Consider the following 23,599-nt stretch of genomic DNA (forward strand, 5'->3'; position numbering starts at 1 on the left):
AAAAGTTTGACCTATATACTGCATTGTAAATGAAGAAGCAGAAGTTGTGGCTTTGTACTGAGCTTGACACTGAAAATACCTGCTTATTCGCACATAAGAGACTTAACTGCTAACTTCTGATGCAACGTGCTGAAATATGATTATATTAAAATTAACACAGCTGCTATTATATGATATGCAGGAATGATCATTTTATCAGAAGGCTTTTTATAACTAAGTGAATGGCATCATTTACTCAAAGTGTTCTTTCAGTTCAAGGGGTGGCTATTTGTTGTCCATTTAGCTCTTATCTCTGAGTATCTCCAAAGCTCATTTGAAATTCTTAAGAAGCAAAAGTTACGTATGGTACAGAGGGTTTTTCGGGTATTTCCAAAAAAATATTTCCATATGTACAGGTCACCACTTTAGAGAAGAATCTCCAGTAACCATTTACTAAGAAACCTCCCTCAACTGCCTGTACATTAAACAGAGTGTAACTCATCAGGCATATACTGTAAAAATAAATCTTTTATTACAGAGTGGGCAACACAATAAATATAATTACTATAAATTTGTTATTAACAATCAAGATTTCATTTATAGTAGCTACGTTTTCTAATCCTAATATTTAACAGTAGTGTCATTATGTGATGTGGCATTGTGCTCCTGATGACAGGTGTGCATTTGTCTTGTCTCGACATGCAAAGACACATCTAGAAGGAGCCCTTAGGGAAGGAGCACCAGTTGGGAATGTGGATTATTTTTCAGGCTTCATTCATATTACTTCCAGTGATTTTTGGAGGGCAGCGCCTGCTATTCTTCATACACCAGCAGCCATGTCAAGATGAGAGACAAGACGGGCTTTCATAAGACACACAGAATATTTGATTTCATGTAAGACAGAGTACAGTGTAGTGCTAATTTGTTTTTAAAGGCCAAGACTCTGGAAACCTTTACAATGAGTCAGCCTGCAGTGTGCTTTAATACAGTTAACAGTATTTAATAGGGGTGAAAATCACTGGTTTCGTCACTATATGATATTATATTGATACTTTGAACAATGATCGGTATTTGCCAATACTACAAAGTCTACCATGATACGATTTTGATTCGATACGATTTAGGGGCCTGCGATCAATATGAGCTGATATTATCTCATTCATTTAACACAGTCGGTGACAGCAGAAGCTGCCACCTCTTTCTTTGCTTTTGGCCAGAAAAAATACAAAAAACATATACATAATTGGAAATAATTAAAACTGGTTCATTCTGTTTGAAAACGCTTTCTGAAGAAAAAAAAAATTTCAATTGAATGCAAACCATGATCTTTTGTCCTAAAACTTAAGGGCTGTCTGACTTGAAGAAAAACGTCTCCCAACATCCTCAAAACTCAGATTAACAACAAGATCTTTTCACTAACTTAATGAAACTCAATAAAAATCTATATCAAGGATCACAGACAAAACAGCTGTCTTTCGTTGGTCACATTTCCCCCACATATACAACATGCTAATGATATTAGCATAAGCCTATGGCATTTTAAATTGAAGAAATTAGCTTAGCGGCTAGCGGACTTTTCCTCTATGAGTAACCAACTTACTATTATTTATGCTTTCGCTTACTCACCGCTGATTTAAGCTCCTGTGTTTCCTGACCGAACAGCACGGATGACTTTCAGTCTTACATGCACGTTTTTTCTGTCAACATTACTGAAACAGAGCAGCTAACTTAACATTAGCTAGAAGTCAGTGAAGTGGCCTGGCAGCTACATCGTGTTTCCTCAGTACAGCTTTTGTTTACATATGGCGTACGCTGTCTGTTGACTCGCAGTTTCTCCGAAAACAAAATATTTCCACACTGATGATTTACTATTATTATTTATAGTAAATAATAGCAATATATCCTCTTAATCGTTCACTCAGCTGCTCACCATCCCTTACCGGACGCAGTGTGACGGTGACACAGACTTTCAAAATAAGGGCGCGCCTGGAGGAGGAAAGGATCGATGTTTACATTTTGCACCGATGTTACGTCATGGTTGCTCATTTAATCAATGTATCCATGCAGACCATCATTAAAACCCTAGTATTTACACTGGTTGATTATTAAACCCGAGAACACCTGCTCCATACCTGTGTCCTTGTGGAGACTGTCCTTCACAAGCAAATACACTTCTCAGGAATGTAACAGCCAAGAAGTCAACTTACTGTGTGTTTCAAGTCACACACAATGTCATAGCAAGTGGGATATTCATTTCACCACCGTTTTCAGCCAGCTCTCAACAGCCCAGTCAAGTCTGGACATGATAACTTCCAGGTTTTGTTTTTTCTTGGCTGTCAAATCTCTGTCACATGCAACCCCAGTTGGCAACAAAAATCACACTTCTTTAACTGTTCTTTGACCTTGCGTTCTTTTCATTTGGAGCTTTATTTGGCTGTTAAATATAACACCAAACCCTTCATGGAGGACACAACAAGGCAATAGATTTGTAGTGTGACCACAGATTCTGTCTTCAATTTTGCAGCAGTCATAAAACAAGCGCTTTAAAACTAAAACCACAATCTCCTGCTGACCCATATTCTGAAGTAACTGTAAATAAGTAATAATGTTCTCTAATGCACCAAACCAAATTGTGGGTTTAAAAATATATACGTGCTTCTAAGGACTCCTCTGAGTTACCACATGCTACGCTTTGCTGCATGTACAGTAAACACACTGCAAGGTGCACTATCTAATGCATGTGTTTGTATCCTCTGAGGGAAGCGTAATGACAGACAGGGGCATGCTGGGATATGAACCTGAACATCTGCCCAGGTTGATGCACTGCTCCCCGGCCCCTCTCCAAGGTCAGGACACTGGTGCACTTTCCCATGGGAAAACAAACTGGCTGGAGACAAACTGCCAGGAGCACACTGCAAACAGACACCCTTGTGTGAGCAGGCCTCTCTCACTCTCTGTCTACACACACTGAGGCCGTCTGCTGCTCATTAGTCAGGGGGAGGCACTCAGTCAGTTAAACCCCATTCTGTACAAAAAACTCATTTAGGTTCTAAAACCAGCAATGGGGTGGATTTAAATTATGATAAAACCCAAATTATGGAGGGATACAATGCTGTTTCTTCAGTGCAAGGTCCAGATATATATATCCCACATACAGGCAGGTTTCAGAGGAATCAGTAATTTCTTCAGTTTACAGATTAATTTCAAAATAAATGTTCCCCTATTAGAGAAGGGGAAAAGCAAAGAGGCATCAATTTAAAAACCTTTCACTGCTGAACTAAAGTGAAGAGAGAACTACAAACAAAATGGCCTGATTAAATCTGAATGAGCTTGCTTTTTTATTCCATCTGAAAGGCTTCTGGTGTGATCGATCCAGTGAAATGTAAAGGCTGCATGCAGCGTTGTAAAGCTGTTTCTTGTCACAGTAGCAGAGATTGGAGTGATGATGTAAAGGATGTTGCTGTGAGGTGTTGATCTGTCTTTGCACATCTCAAAGTGAGACTTCCCTCTGGCACACCTTTCATTCAAATGAAGATGTGGGAAAAAAAGTGAAAAGACTCCAGCATTCACAGGGACGAGATTAGTCAGAGCGTAAGCAAGAGATCAAAGGTGTGACAGAAATGTACACTCATATCTGTTGGATTACTATTAGTGTTATGTAACGCACAACAGCAGTTATTTGAAAACCCATCTATGCAACAAGCTTGATACATCTGAAAAGTGTGCACTAAGGCTGGGTAATATGGAGTAAATCAAATATTGCAATATTTTTGATCAAATACCTTTATATCAATATTGTGACGATATTGTAGGTTTGAATAGTGTGAATAGTGGTGCTTTTACAAAATATTTACACAATAAGATTTTTAAAAATAATCATCAGTAATTTAGAAATACAGTGGGTAAAGGCAAATAATGAAACAGCTACAACAGTGGGGAGTTCAGAAAATTCAATGACTTACTGTTAAACCAGGAAAAGATGACAGTTTTGATTGTACAATATTCAAAATCTAAGACAATATCGTCTCATATCACGATATCAATTAAATATCAATATTAGTGCCCATCCCTGCCTGCATCCTGTTGTGTCTCCCTCCCATTATGATGGCAGCCTCTCCATAATATCTATGGCTTCAGCTCTTCAAGGGCAGTGTAGTGGTAGTTGATGATGTGGGTGTAATACTAGATAGCTAGGTAGGTAACTGAGGAGTAAGTGGGTATACTCTCCTATATAATACAATGGCTTTTTGGCTTCTAAGTGGGTAAACGGACAGAAAAGAGGTGGGAATACCCCATATACCTGTGTATACCCTCCACTACTCCACTGTCCAAGGGTATAGGTTTTTCGCACTATTCAGGCACAGGTCTTTAAAAAATTACATCAATGTGTACATCGATACTGACACAAAAAAAGCTGAATTTATGTTCAAAATGTCTGCTTGATGTTAAATAAACGTGTTACCTATTCACAATTTGTCCGTAGACACTGCAGCCAAAAGAATTGGTGTTTATAATGTACAAATATTTTTACTTTTACTTTTGATTCCATGCATGAAAAAATCTTGGAGCAGAGCATGTAAGTCCCTTGGGGTAAGGGCTCTCAAAAAAAAAAAAAAAAAACGCGGCTTGCCATGAGCTGCACATGACAGAGTAACACCATATGGTACGTGGACATCTCAGAGGAGGAAATTACCATTCTGAGATCCAGCATTATCTGGAGATGTCCATGATAATGACTCAGTTCCACTATTATCCATTCAATCTGCCTACAGTGTAAAAAAAAACAGACTATCTAACACAAATATTCGCCTACACAGGGTTCATTGTACCAAAATTGTAACAGTTGTACAGTCTATGTGTGTAAAAGTTAGATAAGCATCTTTCCTAAACCAGCATGTGTAATACAATTGTCTGGGCTGACCCTGCAGCCTTCAGGATACGTGCGTCTAATACTGACCTACTGACCACCAGACTGCACTGGCAAAAACCCAATAAAATAAAAAAACAAAGGACAGATAAACATCTATCCGCCTACATATGAAACCAAAAGCAGACTTCCTCCCCTCAGACTGATTATAGGCTATATGGGCACAGGCATGCACCCAAGGCAAGCAGGCAGGGGGGTGAGGCTGCAAGTACACGGCATCTTTTGTCTGCTTGTGCCGAAAATGAAAAAAAAAAAAAAATGTACGTGTATCACATGCTCACAGCAAAGTGATAATCACTGAGCAAGAATATACAACTGGCCTCTCGGTTCATTCATATTCTGCTCCAACAGTCCGGTGCCAAATGAACTGCAGCTCGGTGTGCAAACCACTGCACAGCGGCTGACTTGGGTGCGCCTGCCGTCTCATTCATGTGTCTCAGGGGGGGCTGTACTGAAAGCGTCGACCAAAACTACCACACAACAGCAGCTTAGCCCCTTGAGCAGTAAACCGGGGTTGATATATGGGCGCAAGTGGACAGTAATTACAACCAGGATGTATGTGTGCATTTAACAGTGGACGGTATATCCCTTTAAATATTGTCACCTACATGTTAATGCGCCCCAGACAAAATCCGTGCACAATGCGGGCGTGCTGCATTCACATAAAATAGTGTGCACATTTTTATATAAAGCCTTTGTGGACATACTGGTGGTTTCCTATAGCACATGCACGCACAGCAGACCCACCTGCTTGTGTAGTATCGGTCAGATCATAGCTCATCCCCGGGTACTCCCTCAGCTTCCTCCCGCTCAGGTTCAGTATCCCCGAGCACACGGCATCCTCCAGAGCCCGGTCCAGGCTGCGGGCCGTGTGGTGCTGCTGCTGGTGCTGGTACTGGCTGACGCCCGGGCTCCAGTGAGGTCCGCTCGAGTAGTGATGGCTTTGAAGAGCCGTGACAGCTCCCACACCTCCCTGACTAGTCGCCATTTTCGTAAAAAAGAAATTACTCTTACAATAATAACAGCGCACAGCGGCAGTTTCTCCGCCCATGCGCATACGGGGTACATTCCGTGGATGGACGCTAGGGGATGGGCTTCTGAGGTGGTGATGATGATGGTGATGGTGATGGTGAGCAGGGTATGGTGGCCATTTTAAGGCTTTTTATCCCTCCTGCACCTGCTAATACCAAACTCCCAGCAGGGGCCCCAGTGCAGCACACAAGGGGCAGGGGCCCCTCATGTATTGCAGCATTCAGATTACCTTAAATTTGGTTTATAATGCCTGGAGGGCAGTGGATGGTTATTGATAAATTGTGATTAATCACTATGATTACACCAGTATCAGATGTGGATATTTAACCCTCTAACACCAGGATCGACATCAGTTTTCAGTCACATTTCACTAGCAAATAAACTTATGAGACCTGAGAAAATTGGTTTGATTTCTTTCAAAAACACAGTTTAAAAAGCATGAGCAACTTGGCAAGAAATGTTCTGCAAACTGAAAAAGAAAAAAAAAACATAAAAAAAACATAAAAAGTGACAAGGAAATGATCTGAATATTAGCTGGGAGGGATTATTAGATATAATCAAAAAATGTCCAAAGAACTAGATTTATAATTCTCTTGTATGTTTATTTTTGTAGTACTTTCTTGAGATCATTTTCTTGTTGTTGGTTTTTATCTGTTTTTTTTTTTTGTTCTTCTTATTTTCAGGTATGGTTAAAGTCTTTTTTTTTTTTTTTTTACTAATCTCTTGCTCATTTTGGGTCCATTTCTTGTTAAGTTGCTTGTCGCCTTCTTCCCAGGTTTTTGAGAAAAAACAAGCCAATTTGCTCAGGTTTCAAAGGGTTAAATAATGCTGAGTGTCATGTGGCTTCATCTCCTTCTGAAAATAACAGTGCATCAGAGAGTCCATATGATATAGAAGACTACAGCGCCCTCATAAAGGGCAATTACTGGCCTACTTTTGTCCACTGTGTCAATTATGGTATATCATCTTACTGCTACTCCTTGTTAGGACAACTAGTGGCAGACTGAAGAGTGGAAGCTATGAGCAAAATAATTTATATAGATCTTTGCTGTGATAACTTCTACAGCAGGATATGTCTGGGTCTTAATGGGGTGTTTCATTTTCGCCCCTACTTTCACACCAGAGGAGCACTAAAGTAGAACAAGTGGCCCTCATTGGCCAAGTGTTGTTTGGCCCAAAACCTCTTGCAGTGTTCCTCTAGTCAGCCCTATGTGATATCTCTTCTGAACACTTGTGCTGACCTTTGCAGCAAAGCACTGCTGCAACAAACAGCTGATTCCTCTAAGCCCTACTTCTAAAACCTCTAACTTTTTTTTCTCCGCAAGAAAAAATCATTAACAAAGTGTGTTCATTTTTGTATGGTGTTTTTTTTTTCTTCTGTGGGCTAGTTTTGGTTGTATGTGCTAAGAAGTCAGTATGTACTGCAGTCTTGAATATTTTTACTTATTTAAAATTTCCTGTATCAGATTATTTCATTTCCACAAATCTTATCACAAACACAGATCTTATGTTGAAAAAGTAATTTGAAGTTGTATAGTTTTAATATTATTTTCTGTGAATGGCAGCAATTTGTGTTATTAAAGGGGAGCTATGGCCATTTTCAAAATTCATACATGTTATTCCTATGGTCTAAAACAGTCCACAAATATGAGTAAACAAGAACAACTCTCTTCCAAACTAAAAAGTAGAGTGCTAAAACCCAAATTAGTTATGTCATAGGGTATAATGTCTGGAGTTGCTTTTGGTGAATATGTTCTAGATGACACTGAGAGCACCCGGGGGGATATTGGCAGATTTTCTGTTTCTGTTTCACAAAAAAAAAAAAAAATCTATAGAATAGCTCCATCCTCTAAACTTACTTCTATCGTTTCTGGCGTTGAGAGAGATTATGTTCACATATACTGATTGAATTTTCCTCAGCCATGGAAATAACATATTGGAATTTATCATTTAGATGGTGTTCCCCTTTAACTATACTCCATGGCCCACAGGAAAAATGTGTAGGAAATATAACCAACATATCTTTCAGTGATTAAAATAATGTATGATTAATAGATGACAATAAATTATTATTTTGTTGCTGCTATAAAGGCCAGTATCCTGTTTGTTTGCAATGTTGTTCTATATGCACATATATCAATAACGCTTTGAGTGCTTTTAAAATCTGTACATCCTTTTCCTACCTTAAAAATTAATTTCCTGTTCTTGTTTTTTTCTTTTCTTTGATGTATTTTAGGACGTCTTATGCAATAAATTGGCCAGACAGATGAAAAATAGCTCTTTTTATTGCTTGCCATGTGTAACTATTTATATATTTGCAATGTCCCCTATCAAATAAACTAAACTTTCTACACCTCCACCTTTATGTCTTAATAAGGCATGTGATATCATGGCAATCAATCAAATTGTTATGGTTCAGAGTATATTGTATTATATGATGTTATATTGGAGTTGTTTCCCACAAAACTGTTTTTATCATCAGTCAAATATTTTATGATGAAGGCAATTTAAGGTATAACTATGAATGCACCTAAAATAACCAAAATATGAAACATGTTAAGGGTGTAAAGACCATACAGTTGCTTCTGTTCAGCTTTTAACAAAAAGACCCGATTAAAAGTCAAACTTCAATAAAGGTCATGTAAACTGTTACATCTGAGGAAACCATCCTGGTGAGCAACACACATGAGGACATAAACAGAGAAAACTGTCTAAACTGTAGCAGTTACCTGAATAACTCGACAGCTTACCTGTAAAAGTCAAATTTCCATGAGAAAGAGTCTCCTTCATGAATATGTAGGAGCAGAGTCAGACTCATTTATTGAAAGTGCGGACCGTGAGCACACCGAGCAGCCGTCCTCCTCTCCACAGCTCCACTTGGATATCTCGCCTCTTCATAGCTTCATGTTATTAGAGAAAACAATTGTCGTCGCAACCAAAAATGGTGAAGCAATAGCATGACACACACTGTAAGTTACAGTTTTAGCTAAGGTATGAAGCTATGTGCATGCTGTGTGGTTTAATAACCCCCCGTGGGTGCTTGTTTTGTGGCGTTACAGAGGAAAACATCACTGTTGTGTTAGCTAGCGTTAGCTAACAGGGTCACTGTATGGGAGTTAGCAGCTGATGATAGCGTTCAGATGTTGTTGCATCATTATGGGTCGGGAAATTTTCAGAATATGGGTCGACGAAAATATATCAGCTGTATTCAGCATTACTCATCCAAAGGTTGACGCTGGGTTAGCTTATATGTAACTTGAGTCTTGCTAAAGGTAGCTAAACTAAACATTAATGTTAGCTAACGTTAGCAAAGTGTAGTGTTAGCTCATCTTTAGTCCAGGCCTTTCAATGTGCTGAAATCTGACCAAAACTACATGTATGTTACCCCTGCAGCAGAGGATGTCAACAACATCTGTTGTATGAAAGTGTCAAGTTGAAAAAGTTTGCTGTAAATGATGTGATAAAGTAAGTCTGCTTGAATGTAGCTAACTTATTATGGGTGCTAGACATCCCAAGTTTCCATCCCCTTTGAGAGTATGTTTTATCAGTTTGCAGTGCATATGAGGTCTGAATAATACTACATTTTGGTTTGTTTAAATGTGCAAAGTTTCAGTTTTGGCAACTCCTGTTTGCTTCCCTCAAATGTTGCATGCATCTTTTGTCTGACCAAAAAAGAAATGCCATAAATAATATATACATATGAACTGAATAGAAAACACAGGTTTATGCAGTTGCCCTCTAGCCATGCATGTTGTGGGACTTGCCCTGTCCCCCAGAGGACCTGGGAGGTGCCTTACTGTCTGTTGTTCTGTACTGACCCTGAAAGGGATGTACAATTTGTGCACACAACAATAAAGGATGTCAGACTGCCTTGAGACAATGATACATTTATCAAAATTATTGTCATTTGAACAACTGCTGGTTTATATCTCCCTTTTAACAACTAATAGAAGTAATAAAAAGAGGACATCATGTCATAACTTTAACAGATGCCGTTCGTTTTTTAATCTTAAACAATTGGTTACTAAATTAAGTAATTAGGTGGTAAAGACTTAGCATCTTTTCATTCTATTCACTTACTATTGTCATTTTTGCAGTTTGAGCATGGCCGATAGAAAGCGAAAACCTGTTACTCCGATCAAAACACTCACAAGGAAGGAACAAGAAGAGCTCAAGAAAAAGGTACAGAGGTTGGAGGTTTGGAGACTTGGAGTTGTTTTAATATTGAATATAATTTGGTGCTTTTGGGGTTTAGAAAACTGCATTTTGTGGCAGAAAATTACATATTTCTACAATATGAATGTGTCTGAGTAAATACCACTTTGAGAATTTGATCAACAGTGAACTAAGGCATGGATAAGGTGATGTGTTTCCGTGTGACGTTTTAGGAAGAAGAAAAAGCAGCAGAGGTTTTTGAAGAATTTTTGGCTACATTTGAGACCAGCGAGAACAGTGGAGTAAAAACTTTTGTCCGTGGGGGCATTGTGAATGCAACTAAAGGTCAGCAGCTATGATTCTGTGACTTTCAGTGTGTTATTATGAATGAAAACTGCTGCATCACAGTTCTATTCCATTTCCTCTGCCCGGTACGTCTGGACCAAAGATGACTCGTGAGTTATGTGTTCCAATAGTGTTAAACCAAATTACCTGGACATCTTAAGAGAACTGAAAATGATTATTAAAGAACACCAGGCTGACTCAGCAGTGAAATAGTTCACCATCTTAATTTTTCAGGGCCCACATCTTTTGAACAGCTTAATAAAATCCCTCCCTCTGGGGACCCGTAGTCAGCAATCCATTATCACTTTAATTAAAAAAAATAAAATAAAGCTCTTCCAAAACTTAGAAGTGCTTCAACTTACTGTTACACTTAAAAACTTGCCTTTAATTTATATCTATCGACAAACACAGCAGGGGGACCAAACCTCAACGAATTCATCCTTTGTTCTTGGAACCAAGGCCAATCTGTCTACTAATTATACAGGAAGCTCCTCAGATATCCTGCTGTGCAGCAAAAGAGCAATGACATCAATAACACCCCCTCCTGTTTTACAGACCCAACCTACTATTACCTAAATTATAATTTGCACACCTGATGAAATGTTGGATAGCCAGTATTCAAGAATTATTTTTTATTATTTTTTACAGAGGAGGAAGCAGCAGAGGTCAAAAAAAGTAAGCTGTATCGACCTGCTACGAAGTTTGTCCCTGTGTCTCAGAATGTCTCACCTGTGTCATCTGCTGAAAGCAAAAAGTCTGTAAGTTTGCACCTTAATGTTTGTGTTTACTGAATTCATTATGAATGCAAACTTACCGCATGCATTCATCTTTAAAGGTCCAGTGTGTAGGATTTAGGGGCATCTATTGGCAGAAACTGCATGTAATATTCATATTTATGTTTTCATAAGTTTATAATCACCTGAAAATAAAAGATATTGAATTTTTGTAACCTTAAAATGAGCCGCTTATATCGACATTAGGAGCAGATCCTCTTCCACAGAGTCTGCCATGTTGTTCTACAGTAGCCCAGAATGGACAAATCAAACACTGGTTCTAGATGGAACCATTCGTGTTTTCTCGTCAACCACTGCAGTTTCCTACATGCTTGGCAGACGAGAGACGTTTCAGTTCTGCAACCTCATTGACAGATGCCTCTAAATTTTACACGCTGCACCTTTAACTGTTTCTCATGACCTCTCACTCTGGTCAGTGCAGTTGACCAATCAGTCAGTTGCAGTTCTAACCAAAATGGCTACTGTTTTGATTAACAGACATTTAAAAGAAAGACAGAAGAAAAGAAGAAGAGTAATCTCGAACTCTTTAAAGAAGAACTTAAGCTGTAAGTCTTCAAATGTGCCTGACATCATGTTTCATGTCAGTAAGTTAATTCTTGATGACATACTTAAGCCTATTTTTACATTTGAAAAATTTAGAATACAAGAAGAGCGTGAGGAAAGATATAAAAGGAAGAAAAATGACTCCGGTGGAGGAGGAGGATATGGAGATCTGGAAACACCATTATCAGGCCGATCAGGTCAGAGTCCCTCTTCAAAATAAGAGTTTTCTTATTTAAAAATTTCTAACCTCTCAATAATTTAACATCTCTTTTTTCCTGCAGTATTATATGACGACCTAACAGTGCCAACCACCACTAACCTCTACATTAGCTGCATTAGCCCAAAGGTAAAGGAGCACACTGACTTTGATTGATCAAGGGCAACACAGATGCACATTTCTCACTGATTAGTTTTCTCGTTTTCCAGATGAATGAGGAGATGCTCTGCAAAGAGTTTGGCAAGTATGGTCCCCTGGCCAGCGTGAAGATTATGTGGCCCCGAACGGACGAGGAGCGCTGCAGGACGTCAAACAGAGCCTTTGTGGCGTTCATGACACGCAGAGATGCAGAGAGAGCCTTGGCTGCACTTGATGGTACAGTTTACTCTTAAAAATAAGATTTACAGGCAGGTTTATTTCATCGCTACTCCCTCACTGTGATTCTTACTGACTGTGATTCTGTTGTGTATTGCAGGTAAAGTGATTATGGGGTTTGAAATGAAGCTGGGATGGGGTAGACCGGCTCGCATTCCTCCTCAGCCTCTCTACACACCAGTGGGGGTGAGGGCCACACCGCCACCCCCATCTGGTCTGCCTTTCAATGCTCAGCCAAGGGATCGCTTCCGAAATGACTTCACCAAGCCGCTGGGCATGTCCAAAGGAGAGCTTGACAAGGTAAAATTGTGTCTGTTCTCTGGGGTGTCTGCATGACCATTTATCTCTGTGATGTGTGCTTCACTAGGCACTGCAGGCTCTCATATCACAGTGACAAGTAATGGGTGTTAATGGTGGTGTACTAGAACAGGAATTACAGTCTGTACAAAAAATGTAAAAATTAAAGGAAGATGTGCCTTTCAGAGAAGGTTTTCCTGTATATTTGTAGAAGAAGTAGCGCTTTACTCTTTTTGCCACTTAAAGAAAAAAAATGCACTCCCTAAATATGCATTAATTAAATTCAAGGTATTCTGCGACTGAATACAATAAACCCATGTCTAAAAAAAAAAAACTTAAAGGAGCAGTGTGTAGGATTTAGTGGCATCTAGTGGTGAGGACTGCAGATTGCAACCAGCTGAAACCTTTCCCGTGTGTGAGGCGTGAACTCCTGGTTAGGATTCCTTCAGTGTTCATTGTTAAGATGTTAGCAGGAGCTACATTTTCTGGAGAGGGTTCCTCATCTCCAAAACAAACAAACCAGGTGATTCAAACGGGTAAAAATACTGAATAAAGCCGTTTCACGTTACAAATCTGTGTTTCTCCAACGCGGTTCAGCTCATCACAGACAGGCCACTAGCCCAGCACCTGGAAATGTGCGCTCACCTTTTTTCTTGTCTTTTTTTAGGATAACCTCAGAAGGTTTTTATTGGGAGTTGGCAATTTTAAAGGGTAAAAAAAAAAAACTCCACTGATTTTAGCAGTGTCAAATTAAATATCTGGGTTGGCTTGTCATAGACGCACTGCTAACTATGGCGGCCAACACGAAGCTGTGAGCGGCCCTTACTACAGACAGTGTTAGATGTGTCCATTCTGGGCCTCTTCACCATGGCTGTATAGCACGGTAGACTCTATGAGCGAGGAGCCGCTTCCTGTGTAGATATAAATGGCTTACTTAAAAGCAATGAAAACACCATGATTCTGTTTGTCAGATTATTATTCATGCAAGGAAAACATAGTCATAAATTTTGCATTTCATCTCTGCAATAGATCCCGCTAAATCCTACACACTAGACCTTTAAGTGTAATTTGTTATCAATCATTGTATAAACTTGGGAATCACGTTGTTACTATGTTGCATGCTTGTTCATTCATGTAATTGATCACCTTGTCTGTGCAGTGCGGTATCACAGGATTCAGGGGTATAGAATTGCAAAAATTTGTAAAAAGTAACATAACAGTTTGAGTGTGTTTACAAAATGTTTATATAAGCCTTGAGGTCAGTTAGCTAGTATAGATGGTTTAGCTTTTTAGAATAGTTTACTTAAGCTGTGTCACCCTCCCCTCCCATTTCACTGACTATGAATGCTATCGTGGTTTTCTATGCTGTATGTATCCTGCAGTGTTTCATCTGTACAAGTACTCACTTTGTAATATTTTACTATTTGATTTGACTTCACAAACAGACTCTGTCCGAAGCCGTAGTCAAAGTGGTTATCCCAACCGAAAGGTACACACACTCTTCCTACTATGACTGACCAGCTGTTATAACACAAGTGTTATAGGACCCATACAGATTCTGTCAGGCAGGAGGTTCTAGTCCTAAGTATTGCTAATGCATCTGACATATAGGACATGGTAAAGAACCCCACCGTGCAACATGTTAGTGGATGTTTTGGCATCTACAACTGAGGACTGTGGAGCTCTTATTGTAGATGCCAAAGGTCCTGATGGTGTTAGATTTATATACAGTGAATGCTTTTTTTTGTACACTTCTCTTTCTAGTTTGCTCAGATACCTCATGTTGTTCCCATCATGATATATTAATGGATGTTATTGTGAAAAGTGAAAAGCAGTAGACTTTGTAAATGATTGTAAGAGCCATTGATTTCTAACAGCATCTTTGAGCCCTGGGTTTCCCACGGGTAGGCTGAGACACTGCAGACCGATACAGCTAGAAGGCAGATAGATTTAATATTAACCCCAAGTCAGACAATGTATATTCATGCTAGGGCCATAAATCAAACTAAATCCCATGTCAGGTTAGAACAGTGAGTAATACGCAAGTCTAACTGTAGTGGTAGATCTGACAAAATCAGCAACACTGCATCAACATGCTTCACACTGATGCTACGGTTCAGAGAGGATTCAGGCCTGTATCCCCAAAGAAAATATCCTAAATTCGATGATCTTACAACTGCATACTACCCATTTAAGAATTTTGTAGTTGAGACCTTTTTATTGCATATGTAGAATAAATCCTAGCCTATAAATTGTCATGTAATTTTTTTTGACTAAATTTAAAGGAATGTTTCACCACCTAAATGAGCGTTTGTATATCAGTAATTCATCCCTTGTTGTGCTGAATCTGTGAAGAAAACATGTTTTTCTTCATGCGTCCATGGTGAACGAAGAATCCAAAAACAGAGAAAATTCTTGTTGAACTGAAGTCATGGGGTCCAAGTTTAATAACAGCAAAATCATATCAACAGAACTTTATCAAACTCTAACAAAACTCCTGCAGTGTAATACAAGTCTCATTGATCCAGTTGTATGATCAGTACTTTCCCAACACATGCATTTTTGCAAAAACATTATTCACGTAAATCAAAACTGAACTGTAAGTGAAACTTTTCAATGCTCTCTTCAAAGCCAGACTCCATTCACAAAAACAGTTATTTTACCTTACTGAACACTGGTGATTCACATCTGTCTCAGGCAGTTTGGTTGTTATTGTGTGGCTGTGGTGTTTTAAAGGGTTAGTTTGGATTCATCTAAGTCTCACATTAACACACAAACTGACTGATGAAGACAGCAGTAGGCGAGCAGCACACTTTCTAAACGAAGTAGAATGACTGTATTTGTCGATGGAGTCTGGCTTTAAAGAGAGCATAAATAAGTTTCACTTTCATTTGACTTTTATATAGTAATGTTTCAACAAAAAACGATTGTGTTTGGGAAGCAATGAGCATACAATTGGATCAATGAGACTTGGATTATACAGCACAAGTTGTATGAGGGTTTGTTAACGGATTTTTTAAAAATAGTTTTGCTGTTTCTTAATTGCAGACCCCTATGAATTCAATTCATCAAAAATCTCTTTCAGTTTTGGATTCGTTTTTCACCGTGGAGGCATGCAATAAAAATAAAGTTCTATTCACAAATTTAACGTAACACAGAGTGAGCAATTAATATATGAACGGTCATTCGCAGGGCGAGGTATTCCTTTAAACTTTGGATTGGGGCTTTCATATCTTAAAAGTCATTGTTCACGTATAGATATTTTGTGATTTTACTTTACCCCTTTTCATGGACACAGTGACCCAGAGATATAACAGTGTGCTGACACAGTGTCTGTCCAGAAGGCCGTGACTCTGCAGTTTTGCACAGTGGAACATCCCAGGGGTTATCACCTTATTATGGTCACCAGTTTTTAAAATAGTGTATGCTGCGACACGGAACGACAGTGTTAGCGGTCAGCTGCATTCAATCTGACGGTCAGCCTGCAGTTTGCATGGGTCACTAGTTCAGTGTGAAGAGGTATTAGAGATCTCATGCTGTAAATGACGGTCAGCGTGCAAACCCTGGTCTGATCCAGTCTTCTGTCCCCACAGGAATCTGTTATTCCTCATTCACAGGATGATAGAGTTTGTGGTGCGTGAAGGCCCCGTGTTTGAAGCCGTTATTATGAACAAGGAGAAAAACAATCCAGATTACAGGTAAGTATCGCTGCACCTGGTCATGTGTTGGTCTCGTAAGTGACCTTGAAGGGAACATATTTAATTTGTTCACTTTTTATCGTCTCAGGTTCCTTTTTGACAATAAAAGCCAAGATCATGTGTACTATCGGTGGAAACTGTTCACCATCCTCCAGGTATGTGTATTCACTGCAAAACCTTTCACAAAACCTCTTGGATTTTATCGAGAAGAACAAAAAAAAGTTTCCTGTTTATCATTTACTTTTCTCTTTTGTTTTATCGTGAAAAGCTGTTGGAGTCATGCGAATTTGAATACCCAAATTCTTTCTAGCATTTACTCAGTGAACATGAAACTGTAGTGTACGTGTTTGTAAGATTCAACATACCTGTCCATCCTGGCAGAGGGATCCCTCCTCTTCTCTATTTTTTTACCTTCATCTTTGTCACAGGGACAGTCCCCGACTGAGTGGAGGACCGCAGATTTTCGTATGTTCCGAGGAGGCTCCATGTGGAGACCTCCTGTCCTAAACAACTATTCTCAGAGAGGGGAAGATAAAGTGGAGGAGGAGGAGGATGTGTCACCTGAGGAGGAGGTGAAGAAAGGGCAGCTCAGAGCTGAGTGAGTATGTCTAGCAGGCATAATGATGTTTTCACTCTAAGTCAAAAGTTTAAGAAAGTCTCCGTTTTTCCAGGTTTTGTTGAAATTTAGGCAGTTTATTATTTCAATGTACTCAAAAATTTAAGTGTTGGTTAATGGTTGTGTCTATCTGGTAAAAAATAAAATGTAATTAAAAGTTTTTGACTCATCAAAGCAGGCAACTTTTGCAGATATACAAACTAAATATACACATATGGCATTTTTCTACAGTTGAAATCAAATTTTGTGGGGAAAATCTCTATCATTACTGTTTCAGAGTTTCCCAAAAATTTGTGTCACATGTAGATTGCTTTGGTTTCACCCTTCTGTCCAATTCATCCCATTCAGCTTCACTGGGTTTAAGTCAGGAGACTGTGCAGGCCTTTCCATGATTTAAAGCCTAAACTCTCGTTCTTTTTTACCCCCCAGGTAGTTCTGATGTAGCGTGGAGTCATATTTTGGGTTATTATATTGCAGCAGGATAAACCCCAGACCAACAAGGCATACATCAGAGGGTATTGCATGGTGCATCAAAAGGCTGTAGTAGCCCTTTTGGTGTAGGGTGCCAGTCATTGTGTGTAAGTCACCGACTGTGGATCCATCAAAAGAGCCCCAAACCATCAGGCTTCCTCCTCGATGTTTGACAGGTGGTGTCACACACTCGGGAGCCATTTCAAGGCTTAATTTACTTCCATTGCTGCAGAACAGCTGGAGGCTAAGTTATTAACCCGTTGGTTAGTCCCTGAAAAGGCCCTTTTTTATACTCTTAAATTTACATAAATTTCCAGTTTTGGTAGCTTAAAGGGTTTTTTAACCTCTGGCAGTTTATAGCATTCCTTTGGTCCATTTCAAGCCGTTCATTGGCATTGAACTGCTTAAATGTCAGTAAAAAATTGAAAAACGGGGGTGCTCTACTTCTGACAGGTGCTGTATATCTATATAACTTTAGTGGATTTAACGTATTCTTGTGTAAATACCATTCAGGCACAGACAGAGGCTGGAAACGTTGCTTAAAGAACTCACTCCAAGCAGAGAAGATATCGCCAATGCCATGCTGTTCTGTCTTGAGCGAGCGGATGCAGCAGAGGAAGTAGTGGGACACATCACCGAATCGTTTTCTTTGCTGCAGACGTCCCTTCAGAAGAAGGTTAGTTTGCTTCCTTTGATTTCTTTACATAAGCAAAATTAAAAAGAATATCTATGTAAAATACAGGGGATTTCACTTACAACATTTGTTTCTGTTCTCATATCCACAGATTGCCAGATTGTATCTCGTGTCGGACATCTTACACAACTCGTGTGCCAAAGTAGCCGGCGCATCATATTATCGTAAATAGTAAGATGCTTTCCCTCAATTCAGCTTTAACACTTATCATATTATCATCTTTTATTTCGTCTCCTTGTGACATTCTTCAAACGTGTCTCTCTCTGGATTATTTTTTCAGTTTTGAAGCAAAGCTAGCACAGATATTTGGAGACCTTAATGCAGCACATAAAAACATTCAAGCCAGGCTGCAGGCAGAACAGTTTAAGGTAACTGTCTTTCATTTGTCTCACACAGGGACATTTACCAACATTTGAACACAAAAAGAAACATTTTATTCTTTATCTCTGCAGCAAAAGGTCATGAGTTGTTTTCGAGCATGGGAGGACTGGGCCATATACCCGGAGCCTTATCTAATCCACCTTCAAAACATCTTTCTGGGCTTCGCCAAAGCGGTGGAGGAGTCGAAAGAGACGACAGAGGTGAGCTGAATATTTATCTGCTCATTACAGACTGTATTACCTTTTTCTGATGGCATTTCAGCCTATTAGACAGCTGTTTGCGTTGAAAAATATTTTAACATGAAGATTAAACATATTTGGACATCTGTCTCCTTGCAGGAACTATCCTCTGATCTCGATGGCGCGCCAATGGACAGCTCGCTCATAGACGGCTTACCTTTGCAGAGTCGTCCTGAGGATGACCTTGACGGCTGCCCCATAGGCTGGGACCCTCTGGACGGAGTCCCTGTTGATGACATAGACGGCGTTCCCTTAGGAGCAGCCATCGACGACATTGATGGAATGCCCTGTGAGTCCAGCACATATCAAAAGCACATCTTTCAACCAGAAGTCCACCGTTTCCTGTACATGTTCTCAATTATCTGCACAACTCAAGTGTCTTAGATCAATACACAATCAATCCACACTCTCCTGCGTTCTTGTCTTTAGCTGAGTGTGCACTCTGGTCTCAACGAGAACAGGGCATGCAAGTATATAATTTTCCAACAGGGATAAATAAATTCATCCAACTTGATTAATACATGTCCTGACTCAGACGTTTTTGTCCTCAGTGGATGAGAGCAATGTTCCTCACTCTGGAGTGCCTTTGTCTAAGTGGGAGAGTGACACTGGGACATTTTCTCAAGGTAACACATTTATTATCAATGTTCTGTGTCTACTGCCTTTGTTTTGTTGCTGTATTTTTCTGACATGTTTCCGCCTCTAATCTCCTGTTAAATTCTGCCTTAACTCTTATCTGGCCATTGTTCGGCATTATTGGCTAACTTGTAAGCACATTGTAAACAGTGTTTTTAAAGGTGCTATATAAATAAAGTTGAATAAATTATTATTTTTATTATTATTATTATTATTATTATTATGTCATGCATCATCTCAATTTCCCTGTCTGTGGTCTTGCTCATCTTTCTCCTTTCTCTCTAAAGCCAACCCGGAGTCTAAGTGGGACATAGTGGTGGAGCCAAACAGTGAAGATGACGTGAATGTAAGGTAAGGCCTCTGTGGTTGCTATTAATGTATTATCCAACTGCATTTGCAAGAAGCATCCACAGTGCATATAAACTGTCAAATGCTATGTAAATGTTCTGTTCTCTCCCTCCCGGTGACAGTGTCAACTCACAGGACAGAGATGAAGACTCCGAGAGTGACAGTAGTGATGACTCCGGCAGTTCATCCAAATATGACAGCGCAGACTTTCAGAGCTCCCTCAGAAGTTTTCAGATGTCTGAGAGCAAAAGGAAGAGGCTGAGAGAGGTGGAGGCAAGTAGGGGTTTAAAAAGAAAACGAAAAATGTGTTTGCTTCTATAAAAACTGTGGTTGTCATCCCGTATAATTAGCTGTGCTTCTTTCCATTCACTTTTCAAAGTCACCCTTCATGTAAAATCCACCTCAATGTTCTGTTTAACTTCCGATACTTTTCAAACTGGACCCCATTTTCTCATGTTTTTGGGTCTAAATGACTAATGTGAACAATGATTTTTTTTTTCAGTTGGAGCAGTATTGAGTAAGACTGCTGCCATGAAACAGGCTGCAGTGTAACCACTCGAGGCAATCGTACACCATCAATGTTTGTGTGCTTAAATTGCTTGTTTTTGCCACTGACAGGCTTAGATTATTATAAATGTCTGCCATCACGAAAAAGATCCGACAAACAATGGTGTTTTTGTTAAAGGCTAATGATCGTTTTTGTTTAACTAGAAACAGCCCCCAAATCACCATCAGCAAACACATCAGACTATTTCCACATCTAACTGGGTGAATTAGGGGTTTATTTCAGCCAAACCAGAGTTGGTGATTGTTGGTGATTGGAAAGACGAACGGCTTTTATGAGTTTCATTTTTTCTGTTGATTGTGTATTTTATGATTATAAAATTGCTGTTTATTTAAATGGAGATTGGTTTGTTTGGATATAGCAATTTTGGGGCTGTTTGAGGTTGAACAAAAAGGATCTTACACTTTACAGAAAAGGTCTATCTCTGTAGGGTCCTTTCTTTGTTGTTGTCAGATACTTTTTAAAGTCTTCACCTTTCGTGGCAAAACCAAATACTTTTAGTGGATGCAAACTGACAATGCACAATTGCCTATTAGTGTAATGTTGCAACCTGTTTTAACAGACTTGCTCAGTACTGGACCAATTCCAAAAAAATTGTTGTTTCCATTAATCACTTAGACATGAGATCATGTGAAAAAAGGGTCCAGTTTGAAAAATACCAGAAATTCCCCATTAAATTAGAAAGATGAAGTACTGAATTTAGTAATAAAGATGTGATTAAGAGGTAGTTTTTATTTATTACCCTTTGAACAGAGCAGTTTGAGCCATAGCTGTATTAGTATTATTCTAATTCCCTTCAACCAGTTTACATTTGACTCCATAGTTAGCTCCCTCCCTGCATCTTTGACCATTTAAACGTATGTCATATTATAGTTCATAGATATGGAGAACTGATGAGATGTGTCTTGACACAGGTAAAGGTTATGAAGATCCAAGATGAGTTGGAATCTGGCAAGAGGCCGAGGAAGTCTGGAATCAGCATACAGCAACAAGTGGAGCACTACAGGAACAAGCTGCTACAGAAGGTGTGCTGCTGGACACTTTTTATTTCATACTGCATGTCTGAGTGTAACGGTATATAAATAGTCCGGCATTTTTAAGGCAGTTAATTACACAGTTGTAATTTACACCCAGTGTTTATTCTGCAGTGAGGGCCTGTAAAGGAACGCTTCATCCTCCAAATGACCATTTGTATTTCAGTTGCTCAACCCGTGTTGTGTTGAATTTAGAAAACCACAGTGAACGAAGACCCCAAACACAGAAAATTTGTCTTTTTTTTTTTCTGATCAATTTTATTATTGTTTTTTTCATGGCAGTATACAAGTATATATCCCATTCTTTAGGTCTACAGTTAAATCATAGTAAACAAATAAAAATTCGTGATGAATGTGAATAAAAGCGGTCCATGTTTAACAACAGCAAAACTATATTAAAAAAATGAGTTTACGATCTCTCGCACAGCTCATACAGTATACTCTAAGTCTTATTTATACAGTCATATGCTCAGTACTCTATAAACACGTGGATTTTTGCATAAGACTTACTATTTAAAACATTTCTGCATACATACAGCACATGTTTGAGCTCTGCTTGTGCTGCCCAGGCATGCCACTGGTCCATGTGTGAGACTGTTTATGTGGAGGGGTTTTAAAAAGTTACATTTTAGGGAAAATGCATGTGTAGTATTAAGCACATGACTGGATAAATCAGATGTTTAGCTGTTGTTTAACATTCACTGCTTTCAAGAGTTTTCTTCACAAATTCCACATAACCGGGGTTAAATAAATGATGTAGAAATGATCATTTTGTGGGTAAAGTATTCCTTCATAGCAAAAATACAACCATCACTGATGAGTAATAGAAATATTTCTTTAATCAATAACAGTGCAGGACATAGTATACAAAAATTCTTATTAGTACATTTAAATTAGACTATTAAATTAGGTAATGGCACAATTAAAATAAAAATAGTATAGCTGATGCAAGCATTAAAAAACAGACTCAGCTAATAGAGAGCCACAGGGTCATCAGTTTCAGATCTGCAGATTTAGTCCAATGTGGAGAAAGGAACAGAGAAAGGAAGGCTAGCTACAGTTGCTTTGTGTATGCAAAATGTATGTTTTCTTTACTGGAGCACAATCTGTTGAATTGTTGAAGAAGATTGAAGAACAGTTCACACTGCTCCGAGCATTTTCCACACAGTATTATTTTTGGCCACACAGAGAAAACACAGTTAATATATGATGAAAAAAGCTTGCTTTCTCTGCCTGTAGTTATCCGTCTTGATATGTATATGTATATATATCTGCAGGTCTGAATTGTTTAGTCCATATGACTTTAGGTGGAACAGTTTAGCATGTGTTGAACTAATCTGACATTGACCAAACAACTCCCCCTTGTGGAGAAGCCGCAGGCCATTGTGCATGAAGGAGTGGGTTTGAGAGTTACAAGCCAGTTCTGAGCAGGGTTTTGCATCTGAACAGGCAAAAGACATAGAAAACTATGTCTGACTTCATTGGGATGTTTTAATATGCTTACTATAGGAATTTGAAAAAGACGACAACAAGAATGAGAGATCGAGGTCGAAGTCTAAAGACCAGTCAAAGGACAACAGAAGGGACAGAAGACGAGAACGGAGCAGAGATCCAAATGACCTGAACCAGAAATCGAGGAGCATTTCTCCTTCAAAGCAAGTGCCATGAGATGTTTTTATAGAGTGCCAAAGTATTAATCTTGATTATTATTCTTGAGTCTATTATATGTTCAACCTTTTTGAACAGGACAAGGTCTCCCAAATGGTCCAAGCGTTCCCGATCACCATCTCCAGACCGGAAGGCAGGGAAGTCCAGGTCACGGTCACCGCATCGCTCCCACAAGAAGGTAAAGAAGAGCAAACACTGACTCTCAACTCTGGACCCTGTCATCCATTAGCGTGCTGGTTTCCGCTGGTTACACAACGCAGTGCTCTTTAAACAGACTCGGTACGTCTGTGGTTCCCACTCACACTATCCATGCAAGATTCAGCACTCTTTTGTATGATGAAGTTTGAACACTGTAACTAATTATATATATTTTTGTTTTAATGTTTGTTTTTAAAATGATAACCAGAAATGTTGCTGCGAAGTTCTGACACTAAATAAATCACTGTTGGTGATGAAAGTGAGTGTGGAGGACATGTTTGGTAGGGCCAGGTATCAAAATTGTTTTACGGTTTACAAAATTGTCTGCTTTGATTTGATTTTTCAAGGTTTTTTTTTTTTTTTTTTAAAAAAAAAGGTTGTCGACAA

At 39.1% G+C, this 23,599-nt stretch overlaps 2 protein-coding genes across 4 annotated transcripts in view; one reads left to right on the plus strand and one right to left on the minus strand.

Annotated features, from left to right (window-relative positions):
* lrch2 (leucine-rich repeats and calponin homology (CH) domain containing 2) overlaps positions 1-8,898 on the minus strand; it is a 41,509-nt gene extending 32,611 nt beyond the window's left edge. The window contains exons 1-2 of one of the 3 annotated variants that reach the window (XM_088088826.1): positions 8,689-8,898; positions 5,654-5,883 (exon numbers count right to left, since the gene is read on the minus strand). In XM_088088826.1, the coding sequence (XP_087944952.1) occupies positions 5,654-5,883; positions 8,689-8,756 (298 nt within the window). In that variant the 5' untranslated portion in view covers positions 8,757-8,898. Of the gene's footprint in view, positions 1-1,605; positions 1,916-5,653; positions 6,403-8,688 lie in introns of those variants that run through there. The other 2 variants (XM_042498880.2, XM_042498882.2) reach the window with 2 other exon arrangements.
* On the plus strand, positions 8,761-23,574 carry LOC121952300 (U2 snRNP-associated SURP motif-containing protein). Its single transcript, XM_042498878.2, has 24 exons — positions 8,761-8,907; positions 10,036-10,120; positions 10,327-10,438; positions 11,087-11,196; positions 11,710-11,777; positions 11,872-11,972; positions 12,057-12,121; positions 12,202-12,367; positions 12,468-12,667; positions 14,110-14,153; positions 16,258-16,362; positions 16,451-16,517; positions 16,791-16,960; positions 17,963-18,125; positions 18,235-18,314; positions 18,424-18,511; positions 18,596-18,724; positions 18,863-19,052; positions 19,315-19,389; positions 19,687-19,750; positions 19,870-20,020; positions 21,227-21,337; positions 22,856-23,001; positions 23,093-23,574. Exons 2-24 carry the CDS (start codon positions 10,043-10,045, stop codon positions 23,211-23,213), a joined length of 2,604 nt encoding a protein of 867 aa, XP_042354812.1. The 5' UTR covers positions 8,761-8,907; positions 10,036-10,042; the 3' UTR covers positions 23,214-23,574.
* The last annotated feature ends 25 nt before the right edge of the window (positions 23,575-23,599 follow it).

This window comes from Plectropomus leopardus, chromosome 15 (genome assembly GCF_026936395.1).
Source record: "Plectropomus leopardus strain MGB_pleo_1.0 chromosome 15, ASM2693639v1, whole genome shotgun sequence".
NCBI lineage: Eukaryota > Metazoa > Chordata > Actinopteri > Perciformes > Serranidae > Plectropomus > Plectropomus leopardus.

What these genes read in the sequence shown, in the direction of transcription:
- LOC121952300 (XM_042498878.2), top strand. Translation starts at nt 10,043, where the DNA reads ATGGCCGATAGAAAGCGAAAACCTGTTACTCCGATCAAAACACTCACA. An exon ending in AGCCTTGGCTGCACTTGATG is followed by an intron (nt 12,368 to 12,467) that starts GTACAGTTTACT and finishes TGTGTATTGCAG; the next exon opens with GTAAAGTGATTATGGGGTTT. An exon ending in GCATCATATTATCGTAAATA is followed by an intron (nt 18,315 to 18,423) that starts GTAAGATGCTTT and finishes TTATTTTTTCAG; the next exon opens with TTTTGAAGCAAAGCTAGCAC.